The sequence below is a fragment of the Danio rerio genome, chromosome 15 (assembly GCF_052040795.2).
Source record: "Danio rerio strain M-AB ecotype USA chromosome 15, GRCz13ab, whole genome shotgun sequence".
Lineage (NCBI taxonomy): Eukaryota > Metazoa > Chordata > Actinopteri > Cypriniformes > Danionidae > Danio > Danio rerio.
The window spans coordinates 42,905,223-42,920,000 of record NC_141035.1 but is presented as its reverse complement, the minus strand read 5'-3'; the positions used below and the strand labels follow the sequence as shown (position 1 = coordinate 42,920,000).

The 14,778-nt window shown below is 34.0% G+C and overlaps 1 protein-coding gene across 36 annotated transcripts in view; it reads right to left on the bottom strand.

The window, feature by feature from the left end:
• ngef (neuronal guanine nucleotide exchange factor) overlaps positions 1-14,164 on the bottom strand; it is a 57,047-nt gene extending 42,883 nt beyond the window's left edge. For 24 of the 36 annotated variants that reach the window (XR_015509790.1, XR_015509789.1, XR_015509792.1 and 21 more), the window contains exons 1-2: positions 13,657-14,164; positions 1-85 (exon numbers count right to left, since the gene is read on the bottom strand). The exon at positions 1-85 is cut by the window's left edge and continues 15 nt beyond it. Coding sequence is in view for 2 of the 36 variants with exons in the window: in XM_087284551.1 (XP_087140677.1) it covers positions 1-85; positions 13,657-13,870 (299 nt within the window). In the remaining 34 variants the exon portion in view is untranslated. Of the gene's footprint in view, positions 86-9,475; positions 9,803-13,656 lie in introns of those variants that run through there. The other 12 variants (XR_015509813.1, XR_015509812.1, XR_015509815.1 and 9 more) reach the window with 1 other exon arrangement.
• Positions 14,165-14,778: the final 614 nt, after the last annotated feature.

The window sequence follows — 14,778 nt, the reverse complement described above, 5'->3', positions numbered from 1 at the left end:
GACAGTGGGACTCTGTTTGCTGCAGCAGGGCTGAGTCTATTGTAGGAGGCGGGGTCTACTGTTGGTTTCGGAGAGGAGGAGGGGCCTAATGGAGAGAATGGGAGTGGCTTAGCTTAACCAAGAAAAGAATAAACATCATTTATATTGGGCATGCTCGAGTGTGGAATTAAATAAAATGGAATTGAACTATATCCCTCCTGCATGACAGTCCCAGTCAGACACAGTACAAGAGTATAAAAATGCTTCCATAAGAAGGAAAACAATACATCTGAAGAAGCACCCATTATATATGCTATCAGGATAAAACCACTTGTTTGGCTAAAAACGATTGAGTTTATGAATCTGTCTGCCAGAGAAAGTATTTCATTACAGGCATAACAACATACTGGTCATTCACTTGTTACCGCATATCCACATGCAGACAAATCAAACACACACACACATATATAAACACAGAGGGCCCATTGTGAATGCTGGCGGTGCTGCCTGAAACTTTGTGGGCACAGGAATGTGTAACTGGGGCCTCAGATGGAACTTTCAGTAATTGTGTGCGTGTGTGTGTGTGTGTGTGTGTGCGACTGCAGAGAAAGTCTGTTCAGTTTCCCCCTGAATTTGTCTCCTCTGCAAATTCTGAAGTCTCACGAACAAAGGATGGATCAGAAATGCTTCATTACCTCCTTTGCACTGTTTCCTGAGCTGCTCTCTTGACCAAGCGACTCGCGAATGGCACACGATCACAGGCAGTGTTGTGTGTGATCTGTGTGTGTGATTCAAAGTATAATCAGGAGGATCGCAAAGCATGTTTGTCAGACTCCTAAGATAAATATTGATCTTTGCGTCAATATAATTCTGCTGTTGAGCACCTGACAAACTTGTCTAGGAATGCTAAACTTTAACACCTATAAATTCCACTGCACTGCTTTACAGTCTGTCCTGGTCTCTTATGTTAACTAATAACTAGTGCTGTAGTAGTTTGATTATCAATATTTGTATACATATATATATACACACTCTATATTTGTATATTACTTAGTTTGGGTTGTTGTGAATGTGCAAGCAGCATTATTATTATTCCGTTGATTTTTGATTGTAAAATAAATAACAACTGAATTTAATGGTTTGGGTCTAAATTGTTAAACAAACAAACAAACAAACAAACAAACAAACAAACAAACAAACAAAATAAATAAATAAACACAAACCCATAAATACAAAATTAAATTCAATAAAACTTAAATTAAATTAAATAAAAAATTTAAACTTAATTAAATAAAAATAAATTAGAATAAAATAAATAAACAAACAAACAAACAAACAAATAAATAAATTAATTAATTAATAAAACAAAAAAAATATTCATTCACTAATTTTCTTTTCAGCTTAGTCCCTTTATTAATCCAGGGTTGCCACAGCAGAATGAACCGCCAACTTTTCCAGCATCTGTTTTATGTAGTGGATATCCTTCCAGCTGCAACTCATCTCTGGGAAACTAAATTAAATTATTAAAAATAAAATAAAATAAAATAAAATAAAATAAAATAAAATAAAATAAAATAAAATTAATTTAATTTAATTTAATTTATCATTATGCATTCTTTGTTAATATATATATATATTTTTTTTAATGCCAAAAGTTGCAATATTGACATATTTTTCAGGTTTGGCCTGTGATGCCAAAAAAATGTTTGTGTGCATTTCAGGCCCAATTAATTCAAATTATGCAATTATAATTATGTGGGTGTGCTGGTATGGATATAAGAGATTGCTTTGGATGTACATCCTGAGAGATTTCCATGTGTGTAAGTAGTGGTTTTGTTTTGCTAATGTGACACTGCACCAAAAATAATGATGCATCAAAATGAGTATTTCTGTTCATAATGATTCCAAAATAGAAACAATCCCCCAAAAATATCTGCTTAGCCTTTAGTATATGGAAAAGAGCAAATAAATAAATATATTTGTTTTATTAAAAACGATAGTGGCATCATTTAAACCAAATGTAATTAAAAGTACCTAAAAGTACTAAAAAGTACATATAAAACACTTAAAGTAAAACTATTGAACTGACCTTGGTGAAAAATGTCAGAGAAAGCCTAAAAAGAAATAAAAATATGAACATTCATTTAATCATTTATTTTCCTTTGGCTTAGTCCCTTATTTATTAAATAAAAAATAACCACCACAGCGGAATGAACCATCAACTATTCTGGCATATGTTTTACAAGGTGGATGCCTATCCAGCTTGCACACCAGCGACCTTCTTGCTATGATGTGACAGCGCTAACCACCAGGGTGCGAATTACAGGGGGATTTGACCACCCCAAATAATGCTTGATCCCGCTGAAGGATATCAAATACAAGATGTATAGGGGGGTCAGCCCTTTAATAGTAAGAAATAGCTTTCTCTGATCTCTGATCTATATCTTAAATAATAATAACTAAAAATGTATAATATAAATGTACATTTGACACCCCACCCACCCACATATAATGGTTTATACAATTACAAATGCATAATCACACCAATCAATGCTAAGAAAATTATTATTCAACAGTCTGAAACTGGCAGTTTTGGAGCACTGATAGACATCTTAAGCATTCACAGAACACGTTTCTTGTCAAATAGGTGTTTATATCTGCATGTTGCCTAAAAAAAAGAAAAAGAAAGAAACAGACATAATTTGTATAGTTTGACCTAGGGTAACCTCTAAAATAGTCACTAAATTTGCCTCAAACCACTGAAATGTATACATTTTATAGATAAATTAGATGTAATTTAAATATATGCATAAATTTGACTCACTGAAGCATGTACTGCCAAACTACTAACGAAAAAAGTTGACTCTACCAATTGTCAATGTATAATTCGCACACCGTGTCGCCCCATTATGAAACTTTTCCATTTAGGTGCTTTTTGGTGGCCTATGTGTAACTGTTTCACATTGACATTGTTTATTCATGCTTCACACTATGGTTTTGTGTCATGCATATCTATTTCTTCATTCAGCAGTACTCGCTTCTACATTCAGCCCATTTGTCTTGTAATTCATCTGACATTTGAACCACACCTGATTGACTAAACAGCCTCACGGTCACAAATGAGTTCAAGCTAAGGTCAATTTATAAAAAGATCATCCAAAACACAGATTAAGAACAAGGGCATACTTCAACTTATCATGCCACAATGTGAGACTAAAGTCATTTTATGGCTGCGCTGACTGTACAGTAGTTAATAATTTGCTTTAAACCCAGTTTCCAATAGTGTCACCAGATCTGGAGCAGCAATCAACAGTGAGCGGGCTTGTTTTCCCAGCGGGCTCTGCAATTTGAGAGAAACCTGTAATGATGCATGCATAGTTCAAGAACTGTGTGTGCTATGCATTGTTTAAACAAATCAGCAAAACATATGCTACATTGACTATCTATAGCACACAACACTGCTGAACCGACAAGTCTAGACTGCTTTGAAAATATAGCTATGTTTATTAACATTCAGTACTTCAGATGTGATGCATTACCGCCCAATAATTCATTCATTCACTTTCTTTCGGCCTAATCCCTTTATTCATCAGGGGTCGCCACAGCAGAATGAACCGCCAATTTATCCAGCATGTTTTACACAGCGGATGCACTTCCAGCTGCAACCCAGCACTGGGAAACACCCGTACACTCTCACAAACACACATATACACTACAACCGATCTGTGGGGGAACCAGAGAACCCAGAGAAATCTAGGCAGGCATGAATTCAAGGTTTACCACAGTTTGCAAAAGTCAAGATTTTAATGCAAAAATGTTCTGTTATACCCTTCCCAAGGTATGTGTAAGGTTTTTTTTTTATGTATTTTTTATCTTGTAAATAAATCTGTGTTTTTGAAACTAATGTATAGAGCAGAACTCAATATTTTATTTTATTTAGCCTGACATGTTTACTGTTCTAAAATATCATGTTTCTTAAAATAAAATAAATTGTGTCTTGTTGTACCCAGACATTAAAAAATAACTTATTTTAGAGCAGTAATCACAATAACGTGATACCGTGAAAACCCATGCCAACACAGGGAAAACATGCAAACTTCACATAGAAATGCCAACTGACCCAGCTGGGACTCGAACCAGCGACCTTCTTTCTGTGAGGTGACAGTGCTAACCACTGTGCCACCATGCTGCCCCAGCCCAATAATGTTATTTTAATATTATATAAACTACCAGTCAATTGTTGGCCTACTCAGTCATCATTTTTACCATATAAACATTTGTATTAAGCAGCCTGATTGTATAAGAAAATGTAACTATTTTACACTGACACTTTAGTAGCTAATTCATACAGATTCATAGGAGTTAATTTTCTGCAACGATTTTCGTACGATTTTTAAAGTCTGCAAATTGCACTAAAATGTACAAATAAGATTGTACAAATTTTTGACTTGGGTATTAAATGAAAAACGTATTAATTACAGTAAGATAGTGTTATAATATAGAGCGAATAACAGTAAATAACCATATTCAAAACTATAAAATAAAATAAATGCAACAATTTGTAAAAAAAAAAATATATATCAAAAAGTTACCAATTCCCATGAGATAATTAATGATGACAGTTTACCTTGTTTGTTATATTATTTGCGTGTTGTTGAGATATTTAAATGAGTCATGTGACCATAGTACTCAAAAGTGTCTCTAGACGCAGCTGATCACTGTTACCCTGATGAAGGCAGATCCTTGCCGAAACGCATAGTTTTTTTTTTTAAGTGAATAAATGCTTTTTAGATTTTCCACATATTTCGAGTGCCTTGAACTTATTTTTGTTGTTGTTTTGTGGAATCCCCTACCCAAAGAGCACCGACCAAATATTTGAGCTACACCTGAGCGCTTTTTGTTTGTTTTTGGATTGCCGTGCGATAAAATAATGAATTTAGTACAGTAATGGTTTAGGATAAAATAACGGCAAATAACAGTCAATGCAACAATTTGCAAAAATATATATATAAACATAAATAATCACTAATTATTATTAATGTAAATAATTATTACAAATTATTGAAAAAAAATATAATTATTAAAAGTAATCTAGTATATTTTTAAAACCGTATTAATGAACTTTATAATTAACACTTGGCACCATTAAAATAGAAAATAAACTAATGTGTAGAGATAATTTATATGTGCCTAATTTCAAGCATTTAAGCACAGATATGTGCGTCAAAATGTGTCAACATAATGATTAATATCTTTTAATGTATCAAAATAATAGCATATTTATTTGTTTCTGACACATTAGAACTTTTTCAGTGTCACATGTATATTTATTTATTTATTTATTTTTGGAGAAAAACATGACAATCATACATTTTTAGCCACACAAGCACTAACTAAAATGTTAATCCAGTGCAACAATGATTTGTACACAAAAAGAAAGTCTTATGCACATATAGAACAATATTCATTTAATAACATACTAAACATATTACTTGCTATTTATTTATTTATTTTTTTTACAAAAACTACAGCTCAGAATACATATGTGATTTAATGTTTACATAAATATTTCTTTTGCTGAAAGACAATGAAGCAATTTTTCTAAGGGTGTCCTGATCAGGGTTTTTTTGCCCTCGAGTCCAAGTCTGAGTCATTTGATTTTTAAAAACTACCGACACCGAAACCGATACGATACTTCTACAATACCAAAAAATAAAAAATAAAGAAGAGCAAAGAAACAGAATCAAGATGCTTCTTATTTTTTATTTAATTCACCTTATTTTAATATTCATAACAAACAGAGTACTTCTGTGAGGTAGCTTGAACAATCAAGCAATAAATATCATCAATTCTTCACTTCTGGACTTAATAGTGCAACAGTAAATATAAAACTCTAATATAAAAACAAATAGAACCTCAACCTAAAATACCCGGCAGGCAATCCCAAGTTTACATATCTCATAATTTGCCATGACAATGTTGTCATCATCAACTTTATAATACCTCCAGAACGCAGACATACTCGAGCTCATCACTTCAAGCTGCTTGCGTGTTCTACTTTGCCAGCATTTAACCAATAGCATCTCTACAACAAAGTGATGTCATGCCAAGTCAAAAAAAGAGGTCTAACTCTGTGCCACCGCATAACTATAGATGTGTTAAAAAGATAATGAGAATATACATGAGCCTGAAACCACGTGATTCTGCCCGATTTTCGATCACGTGATTGGATCTGGACATCCCTAATTATTTCATTTGTATAATTTTTATAAACACAAAAGTTTGAAACGGCGATGCAGTGGCACAGTAGGTAGTGCTGTCGCCTCACAGCAAGAAGTTTGCTGGGTTGCTGGTTCGAGCCTCGGCTGGGTCAGTTGGCGTTTCTATGTGGAGTTTGCATGTTCTCCCCGCGTTCGCGTGGGTTTTCCTCCGGGTGCTCCGGTTTCCCCCACAGTCCAAAGACATGAGGTACACAGGTGAATTAGGTAGGCTAAATTGTCCGTAGTGTATGAGTGTGAATGATTGTGTGTGGATGTTGCCCAGAGATGGGTTGCAACTGGAAGGGTATCCGCTGTGTAAAAACGTGCTGGATAAGTTGGCGGTTCATTCTGCTGTGGCGACCCCGGATTAATAAAGGGAGTAAGCCGACAAGAAAATGAATGAATGAAAAATTTGAAACATGCATCTAACATGCTTTCTAAAAAAAATTTACATTAAAAAAACAATTTTGTGTTGAAAATACCGACATGTGAACCAAAATCTTACGTTTGCCTCATAGTCTGATTTTATTGCATATACCATATAAATCTGGCGTATGTTTTTATTGTTGTGGACTTTACACACATAAATAAACTACGACAATGTAGGTGCTTTAAATATTAACCTTTTTTCCCGTCAAACTTGTTTCCTGGTCCATGTCTGAAGGGTATAAATACTGGCCAGACTTTGTACAGTGAGTGAGCCTGGGGGATTACCATACAGACTGTGTACATTGCACTTACACAAACTTATGAGGCATTTCAAAACAAACACATTCCCTTTTAACATTAGCAGTGGAGAAAATCCCTTGACAACCAAAGACTCTCTCATTCTCACACACACACCCCCTCTGACTGTTCATATTCACACCAAACAGTCAGCGTATAAAAAAGATGTGACAAATTCCAGGACAGCACAGAAACACACACACGCAACAGTTACAGACAACTGCAAAAATCCAACAGAGCCGACAGCATGAATTCTCCCAAAAGATGGTCAGTCCACAGTGTCCACTGTATTCAGCAACTTACTGAACTGAGTCTGAACAGCTTTATACTAAGCTGAAAACTTTAGCTGCATGAAAATTAAGAAAAAACAACAACGGAACTCGATGGCTTCCACAATCCAACATTTTTCAAATTATCTTTTTTTTTTTTGTGTTCAACTCATTCTTTGGTAAACTGTCCCTTTAACAACTCTTTTTTAGCATCTGTGATCCCCCAGTTGTTCACATTATGCACAGTTTGTGCGATTTATTTGTGGCCAAACATAATACTTTCATCTCTAAAATCGTTTTCTTTTCTTGATATAAGACAATAAATCTGAACATAATCAAGGATGACTCATGTGAAGCTAATTACATTTTTTGTGAATTTGAATGTGTGCAAAGAATTTAGGGCGACTGAATGACGTGAAGGATACATCATCCTTCAAAAAAAGAATAAACAGGTTGAATCAAGGACAAGAAATGAAGGATGCAACTAAAGATTTTCATTGATGTAGCTTAATGTTGTTGCAGCCTGAATGTGCAGTCAAGGACACGTCCTTACAATTGGGAAGCATCTAAGGTCATGTAAAAAATGTTAAAAATTTTTTAAAAACACCCATTTCCATTTCATATAGTTATAGACTGCATATGTAGTGAGCTTAATGTGTACGAGAACAAAATAAGGGTTTAGTATACAAACATTTTTCCAAGATATGGATACACTGTATCATTTGCAATCAGACCCCTAAAATCCTGCTAATGTATTAACAAAAATAAAAAGAACAGTTTTAGTTAAAAAAAGTTGCCATTTAAATGACCGGCAAAATACATTGCATATAGGCTAAATATATACAGTTGAAGCCAAATTATCAGCCCTTCTGTGAAATTTGTATTATTTGTCATATATTTCCCAAGTGATGTTTACCAGACCAAGGAAGTTTTCACAGTATTTCCTATAATATTATTTTCTTCTGGGAGAAAGTCGTATTTCTTTTAGTTTGGCTGGAATAAAAGCAATTTTTTATCTTAAATATTGCAAATATTATTAGGCCCCTTAAGATATTTTTCTTATTGTCTACAGAATGAACACTGATGTCCAATGACTTGTCTAATTATCCTAATTTAATAACTTAAGTCTTTAAATTGGACTTTAAGCTAAAAACTTGTATCTTGCAAAATAAGTAGACACATTGTATGTTCTCTTATCATATCAAAGAAAAAATAAATTAGTTATTGAAACTATCATCTTTAAAAATGTAGTGAAAAAAAAACTTCTCTTTGTTAAACATCACAGAAATAATTTTTAAAAATCAAAAATTCCCAGGAGGGCTAATCACACACACTTGACTTGTATATGGCCTAATTTTTGTCTGTAGGCTAAAGCAATCCCGCCTTGAAGAGATGAAGGTTATAGGGTTACAAAAATTGGAAGAAACCTTTAATGTAGAGGCTTCAATTGAATTCATACTGTGTAAAAGAAAAAAAACTCCCAGATTTAATAAAATCTTTAGTTGATTGCAGGCTGTTAGAGTGGTTGCTCAATTTAATAATGCAAAATAATATCGTTCCTTATATAAATTGCATGTTTTTATTACTTTAAGTGACATACTCAATAGCAACTTTGACATTTGTAGTTGCATCAGTGTCTGTATTTAAACTGCACATATCACTGTTGTTATCTGTGGCCTTAAATGACTGATTCTGTGATGGCTATTCTTAAAACGCATGCATTTATTTGCTTCAATCCTTGTGTTTTGTTGTGAAAATACACGAAAATCTTGCAAAAGGTTTTCTTTTATGATCTCAAGAACCATTGGGCTCACAAAATGCTGGAAAGACTGGTTATATGAACTATAGAAATACTGTTTCTCTGGAGCAAAAGCCCACGTTATTGTATCATTTCATCTCTTACTAAAAAAACACATAAAAGCATTATGAGCACCAGTGCACATTCACATTACAACCACATCACATTCCACCAATAAAAAAAAAGAAAAAATACGAATATCATTATGGACTGATTTAAGATGATGACAGTGCCACTGATAAAATTCTCATTGGATAGTACTTTTTGAAAAATAATAAGTGTGCTTAATGAAGGCTTTAAGCAAACATGCAGGGCAAAATTCATTTGTTTAGCCGCATAAAACAGCATTCTTTGGAAAAACAGGTGAGGCACTATGCATAATGCAATCATTAACCTTGTCAAATAAAATGCAAACACAAAACTGCAAACTGTAAGTTGCCTACCTCATGCCAAGAATTCACACCATGTTGGGTTTAATGTATTAATAGGTGATGATGGAAGTTGAACCATTGGTTTACAAGGAAGGCCAGACTACCAAAAAAAAATCCTAAATAAAATATGTTTCTTTCTGATTAGCATTAGCAGTTAGAGACTATACACAGAATTTCCATTGAACGTCATTCAAAAGTAGCCATGTTTACTGATATTTAAGGGTTTGTTTGTTTACTTTCCTGCATGGACTTCAAAGGTAAAGAAGCCATTTACAGCTGATGGCTTCAAAACCTGATAACTGAGTGCACAAAATGCCTGTTAGCAAAGCAAACACCTCTGATAGAAATGCTAACATTAAGCCCTTAAATATCTTCATTGGTCTCTTGAACTCTACACTGACACCTACTGGCATGGAGGTGTCATTAAACAATAGCAAACGTAGTGTAAAAATATCTGTTAATTCAGTGTCAGTGCATCAGTGTTAATCAGTGTCAATATTTTGAGATTCACAGAGTTTTTACATTTATTTACAGTTGTGAATTAAATTATGGGATGTTGATCTCTGCTCTGTCGACTTTTGATGTTGAAAATTCAACTCTGTAGTTAAACAAAGTGACTTTTATTATCATTTTAGTAGTTTGAAATAATATAACGTATAAGAAATAATATACAGAAGTGTGTAAAAAAACAGATAATGAAATGGAAGTGTATTGCAAGGTTTTTATACCATAGTAAACAACACCAACCCAGAGAATATATCGCTTTAATCTATTAAAAATGTCAATAAATGTCACTTTTTCAATATTTTCATGGTTAAACATTGTTGGACGAAAGATCAACATACCATTATAAAAATTAAAAGCAGAAATAAACAGTGAAAACTAAAAACATGAATCACAAAATATGTAAAACTGCTAATTTGCCAATATTTTTTACAGTGTGGTTGTAGCAATACCATATACACTGACAAATGTGTCAACCATTATTGATTCTGCAACCAACTGATAAGAGATAAAGTGGACAACAGTGTTCAGAACATCATGTGATCCCAATATGGCGGCCTCCATAAAGAGGCCAATTCTTGCAACATCTTTTATGACTCATATCTCACATGAGTTCGTCATCATCAGATCAAAATTGCAATTAATTTTCCAACCAGGAACAATCATAAAACCTAAAACACAAGAAGTATTTCAGGCATTAGCCGAGTGCAAGTCTGAATAAGTGTGACTTGCGTTAAAGAATGCTGCCGAAAGCGATGTCTGTCTCATTGTTTATGAGTTAAAGCCGGACGTTCTTGGCAATAATAAAGCAGGTCTTTCTATTGCTTTCAGGTCCATCATAACATCTTTGATCCTGCTCTTAACAGAGCTTAAACTCAACAACAACAGTCTCACAATTGAGCGATTTTTTTTGTCATTCAGATTTGAAAGAAAGGTCGACTTGATCTCAGCTGACATCAATAAAGATGCTGGTGTCCTCATAAAAACGCGAACACTTGTAATTCTCAGAACAATTAAAAACAAACAGTGAACAATTAAACCAGTTTCTCGAGTTTCAGCAGCTTTGCAACTTTACCGCAGGGCAAAATCATGTGCTTTCGGTCTCTCTCTCTCTCGTAGAAAAACACAAGCACTAGCACTGGTTTGCCAAGTCCTAATTGTGAACAAGTCATTAAAATAAACTAAATGGTTTAGACTCAAACATCAGCTGACATCCAAATCAACTGTCAGCCTCATCAAGAACAAATCAAGCTCTTAATAAGATGAGTTCACCCAAATTTGACTTCTGTCATACTTTACTTAGCCTTGCTGCGAGACATGAACATGGGAGAAGACAATTTGAAGAACATATGTAACCAAAACTGTTGTTAATCCAAATGACTTCCATAGTATTTTCCCCCAATATGGAAATCAATGGGACCATCACTGTCAACATTCAACAAAACATCTTCTCTTGTGTTCAACATAGCCAAGGCAAGGCAAACTTTATTTGTAAAGCACTATTTTACACAAACGTAGTTGATCCAAAGTGCTTTATAAGTAATTAAAATATTTAAGAAAATAAAATAAAACTTGTATTAAAAATGAAAGGAAAGGAAATATATATGTAATACTAAAATACAGATAAGAAATAACATATATGTGTCACAGGAAAAATAAGTCTTTAAGTTAGATTTAAAAGCATCCAAGGATGGAGAAATCCTGATGTTTATAGGGAGACTGTTCCAGAGCCTTGAGGCCACAACATAGAAAACTCGATCACCTTTTGACTTGCAGCGAATCCGAGGCACAGACAAAAGAAACTGATCATGAGAACTTAATGGAGATAATCTTGTTCATCAACCCGAAAGAAAAACGAATACAAGTTTGATGATGAGTGAGTAAAGATGAGGGTGGAAAACATTTAAGCAGTATTTCAGTTTTGTTCTGATACTATTGAGTACTTTCTCTTCATTATTTGTGATTCTAATGCTATAAAAGTACAACTTCGTGTATCTCAAAGACTCTTTTTTTACATTTTAAAAAAACTTTTGGAAATATTCCATCAGTTTTAAGGTTCTTTATTGAAACGCACATGCCATTAAAAGAAAAGGTTAAGCAGTACAGGCCACACAAGTAAAATAAAGAGGGTTATTTCAGTTAATCTAAACTCCACAAACTATTTTATGACACAGAGAACAATACCACTCTCTGTTTAGACCCCTGCATTTACTAGGCAACGTTAATACAACTAATATATCAGTTTCAGTAGCTTATATATTGTGTTTCAAAACCAATGACCATTGTTGTTCAAACAATGAGCAAAGATTACAAGCAGTTTTAAAATAACTCCTTTAAGGTTATCATGATAAGCATCAAAATGTGGCTCAGATACTCATAAAGGAATCTGATGTAAGACAATTTTGAGTCATATAAACAATAACAATGGTCCCAACGCATTTCCTGTTTTACATTTTTAACTTCTACAGCTTCTAAGAATCCAAAAAGGTCCTAATATTGATAAATAATGATATGATAGCCGTTTTAACGTTAAGTTATGATTGAATTGCCTCTTGTTTCAGTTATGAAATAGTTTGATAACAAGCAGGAAATGTTCATGGGAAAACGGCATGACCACATTGACATGGTCTATATATCCAAATCACATATTTAAAGGGAAAGTTTACCCATTATTTACTCACCCTCAAGTGGTTTTAAACTTTTAAGAGTTTCTTTCTGCTGAACACAAAAGAAAATACTTTGAAGAAAGCTGAAAACATGTAATCATTGGACGTCAGTGGTTACATTTTTTAGCATTCCTCAAAATGACTTCACTTGTGATTAAGAGAAACTCATAAAGTTCTGAAACAAGTTAAAGGTGTGAAGCAAGTAAATGTTGATAGCATTTTCATTTTCTGGTGAACTGGCCCTTTAACAAATTACACAAAACTGACATGAAATGTCTTGTCAGACGGGCTAAATTCAATTTTCAGCCATCAGAAATACAAATGTGTTCAAATATTATACTTGATGACACATATGTTCATCATTATGGTAAAAACTTCAGAAAAGCAGGGTTGTCAGATTCTAAATAGTGAAATCATATTAAAAGCCAATGATTAGAAAAGTACAGCATTGTTCAGTCAACTAAATAGTGCTAATATTGTTTTGTAGTCATGCTTTTATGCGCTTTCAGACTGAGTATTCAAAGTAGCGTGGTTATTAGTTAATAATTGAGGAAAAATTGGTTTTATATTCGCACATTCGTTCAACTTGTGACGCTCCCCCCTATTGTTTAGCATGCTAATTTGAATATTCAGACTGAAATCGCATGTAGCCTACTGTGAGTATGACTTCAAAACAACATTAGCATTATTTGACTGACTGTAAACAATACTTTTATAGTCACTGGCTGCTAATATGAATTCCCCATTTAGAATTAGCAAAGAATTTTTCCTGGAATTATTATTAAGGCGAAAATAAGATTGTGCGAATATAAAACCAACTTTACCTCAATTGTTTACCAATATAAGGGTCACAAGTTGTCAATGTTCAAATTAACGAATGTGCGAATATAAACCTTTCCATGTGAGTTCTAAAAGTTCTAAAATTCTAAAGTTCTAAAAGCTCTGTTCTAAAAGAAACACGTGTGACTGCTGGTCATTTGATGTTTTCACCGTGTTGAGATGAAGCAAACAGGTCACCCTTACTTTCTTGTTGTTCTGAGGGTCCAGCTGACTTTTTCTTTCTCATCGAGCGGTAAAAGCGTGAATTCCTGCGGATCGGGGCTCTAAGAGTCTCGTCTTCGTTCTCGTCGTCCTCGCTGGGCAGTTGGGGCACAGGCGTCCGAGGTTTGGTCTGGACCTCTTGAGGTTTATTATTATGCCCCCATTTCCCTCTGAAGAGGGCTGTCATCGCCATCATCTACTCATGGGAGGATGTCCATCTGACATAGCACAGCAGGAATCCCCATCCAAGCTGAATCCAAAAAAGTTAGTCCAAAATGGCACAGTTACCGAAAAGTCACCGAAACTCTCTCTTTCTTGTTGCTCTTTATTTTTCCTCTGCCTGAGGGCCAGGCGTGCGGTTAGCGACTGGTTTGTGACAAAGTTTGAAGTCTTTACTTTTCTCTCAGAATCCTCTCTTGACTGCCTCGCAAACCTGTCCTCTGGCCCTCGGTGTCAAAGTTCTCTCTCCTCCCTCTCATTCATTCGCCTTACTGCGTCTCTCCCGCCTCCTTCTCTTGTCTGTTTCTCGCATTGCATTCTGCCCCACGTATTAAACAGGTAAAGTCAGATTGAGTCAGGTCTTGTAATTTTGGTTGTCAGTTTGTTGATGTGAACGTAAGAACCTCTCCCCTAACGTCACATCAGTGTGACACCTCAAACAACTCCACTTAAGTGACTACTCGGCCCTTTGTGGAGCTTTTTTTTACACAGGTGTTTTGTTTTGATATTGAATAATAGCGAATATTTGAACTATTATTTAATCTAAGTAGTTATGATTTAAATTAAACTATTATTACTATTATTTAAACTATTAAAATATTGAAACAATATAAAAATATTGTAATATTTTTAGGTTGTTATAAATAATAACAAAATAATTTATTTTCTTGTAAATTTATTTGTCTATTGTATGAAATATGATCTTGGTGTAAAATGTGGTTATTAATTTAATTATTATTATATAGGGCATATTGTATACACAAAATGGTCCAAAGTTAAACTTAAATGTACTATACAAAATTGATCTTAAACATTACATTGAAGCCCTAAAAGATCTAAAAATAAAAAAAGCAAAAATGATGTACGCCATTTTGGAATCCTTTT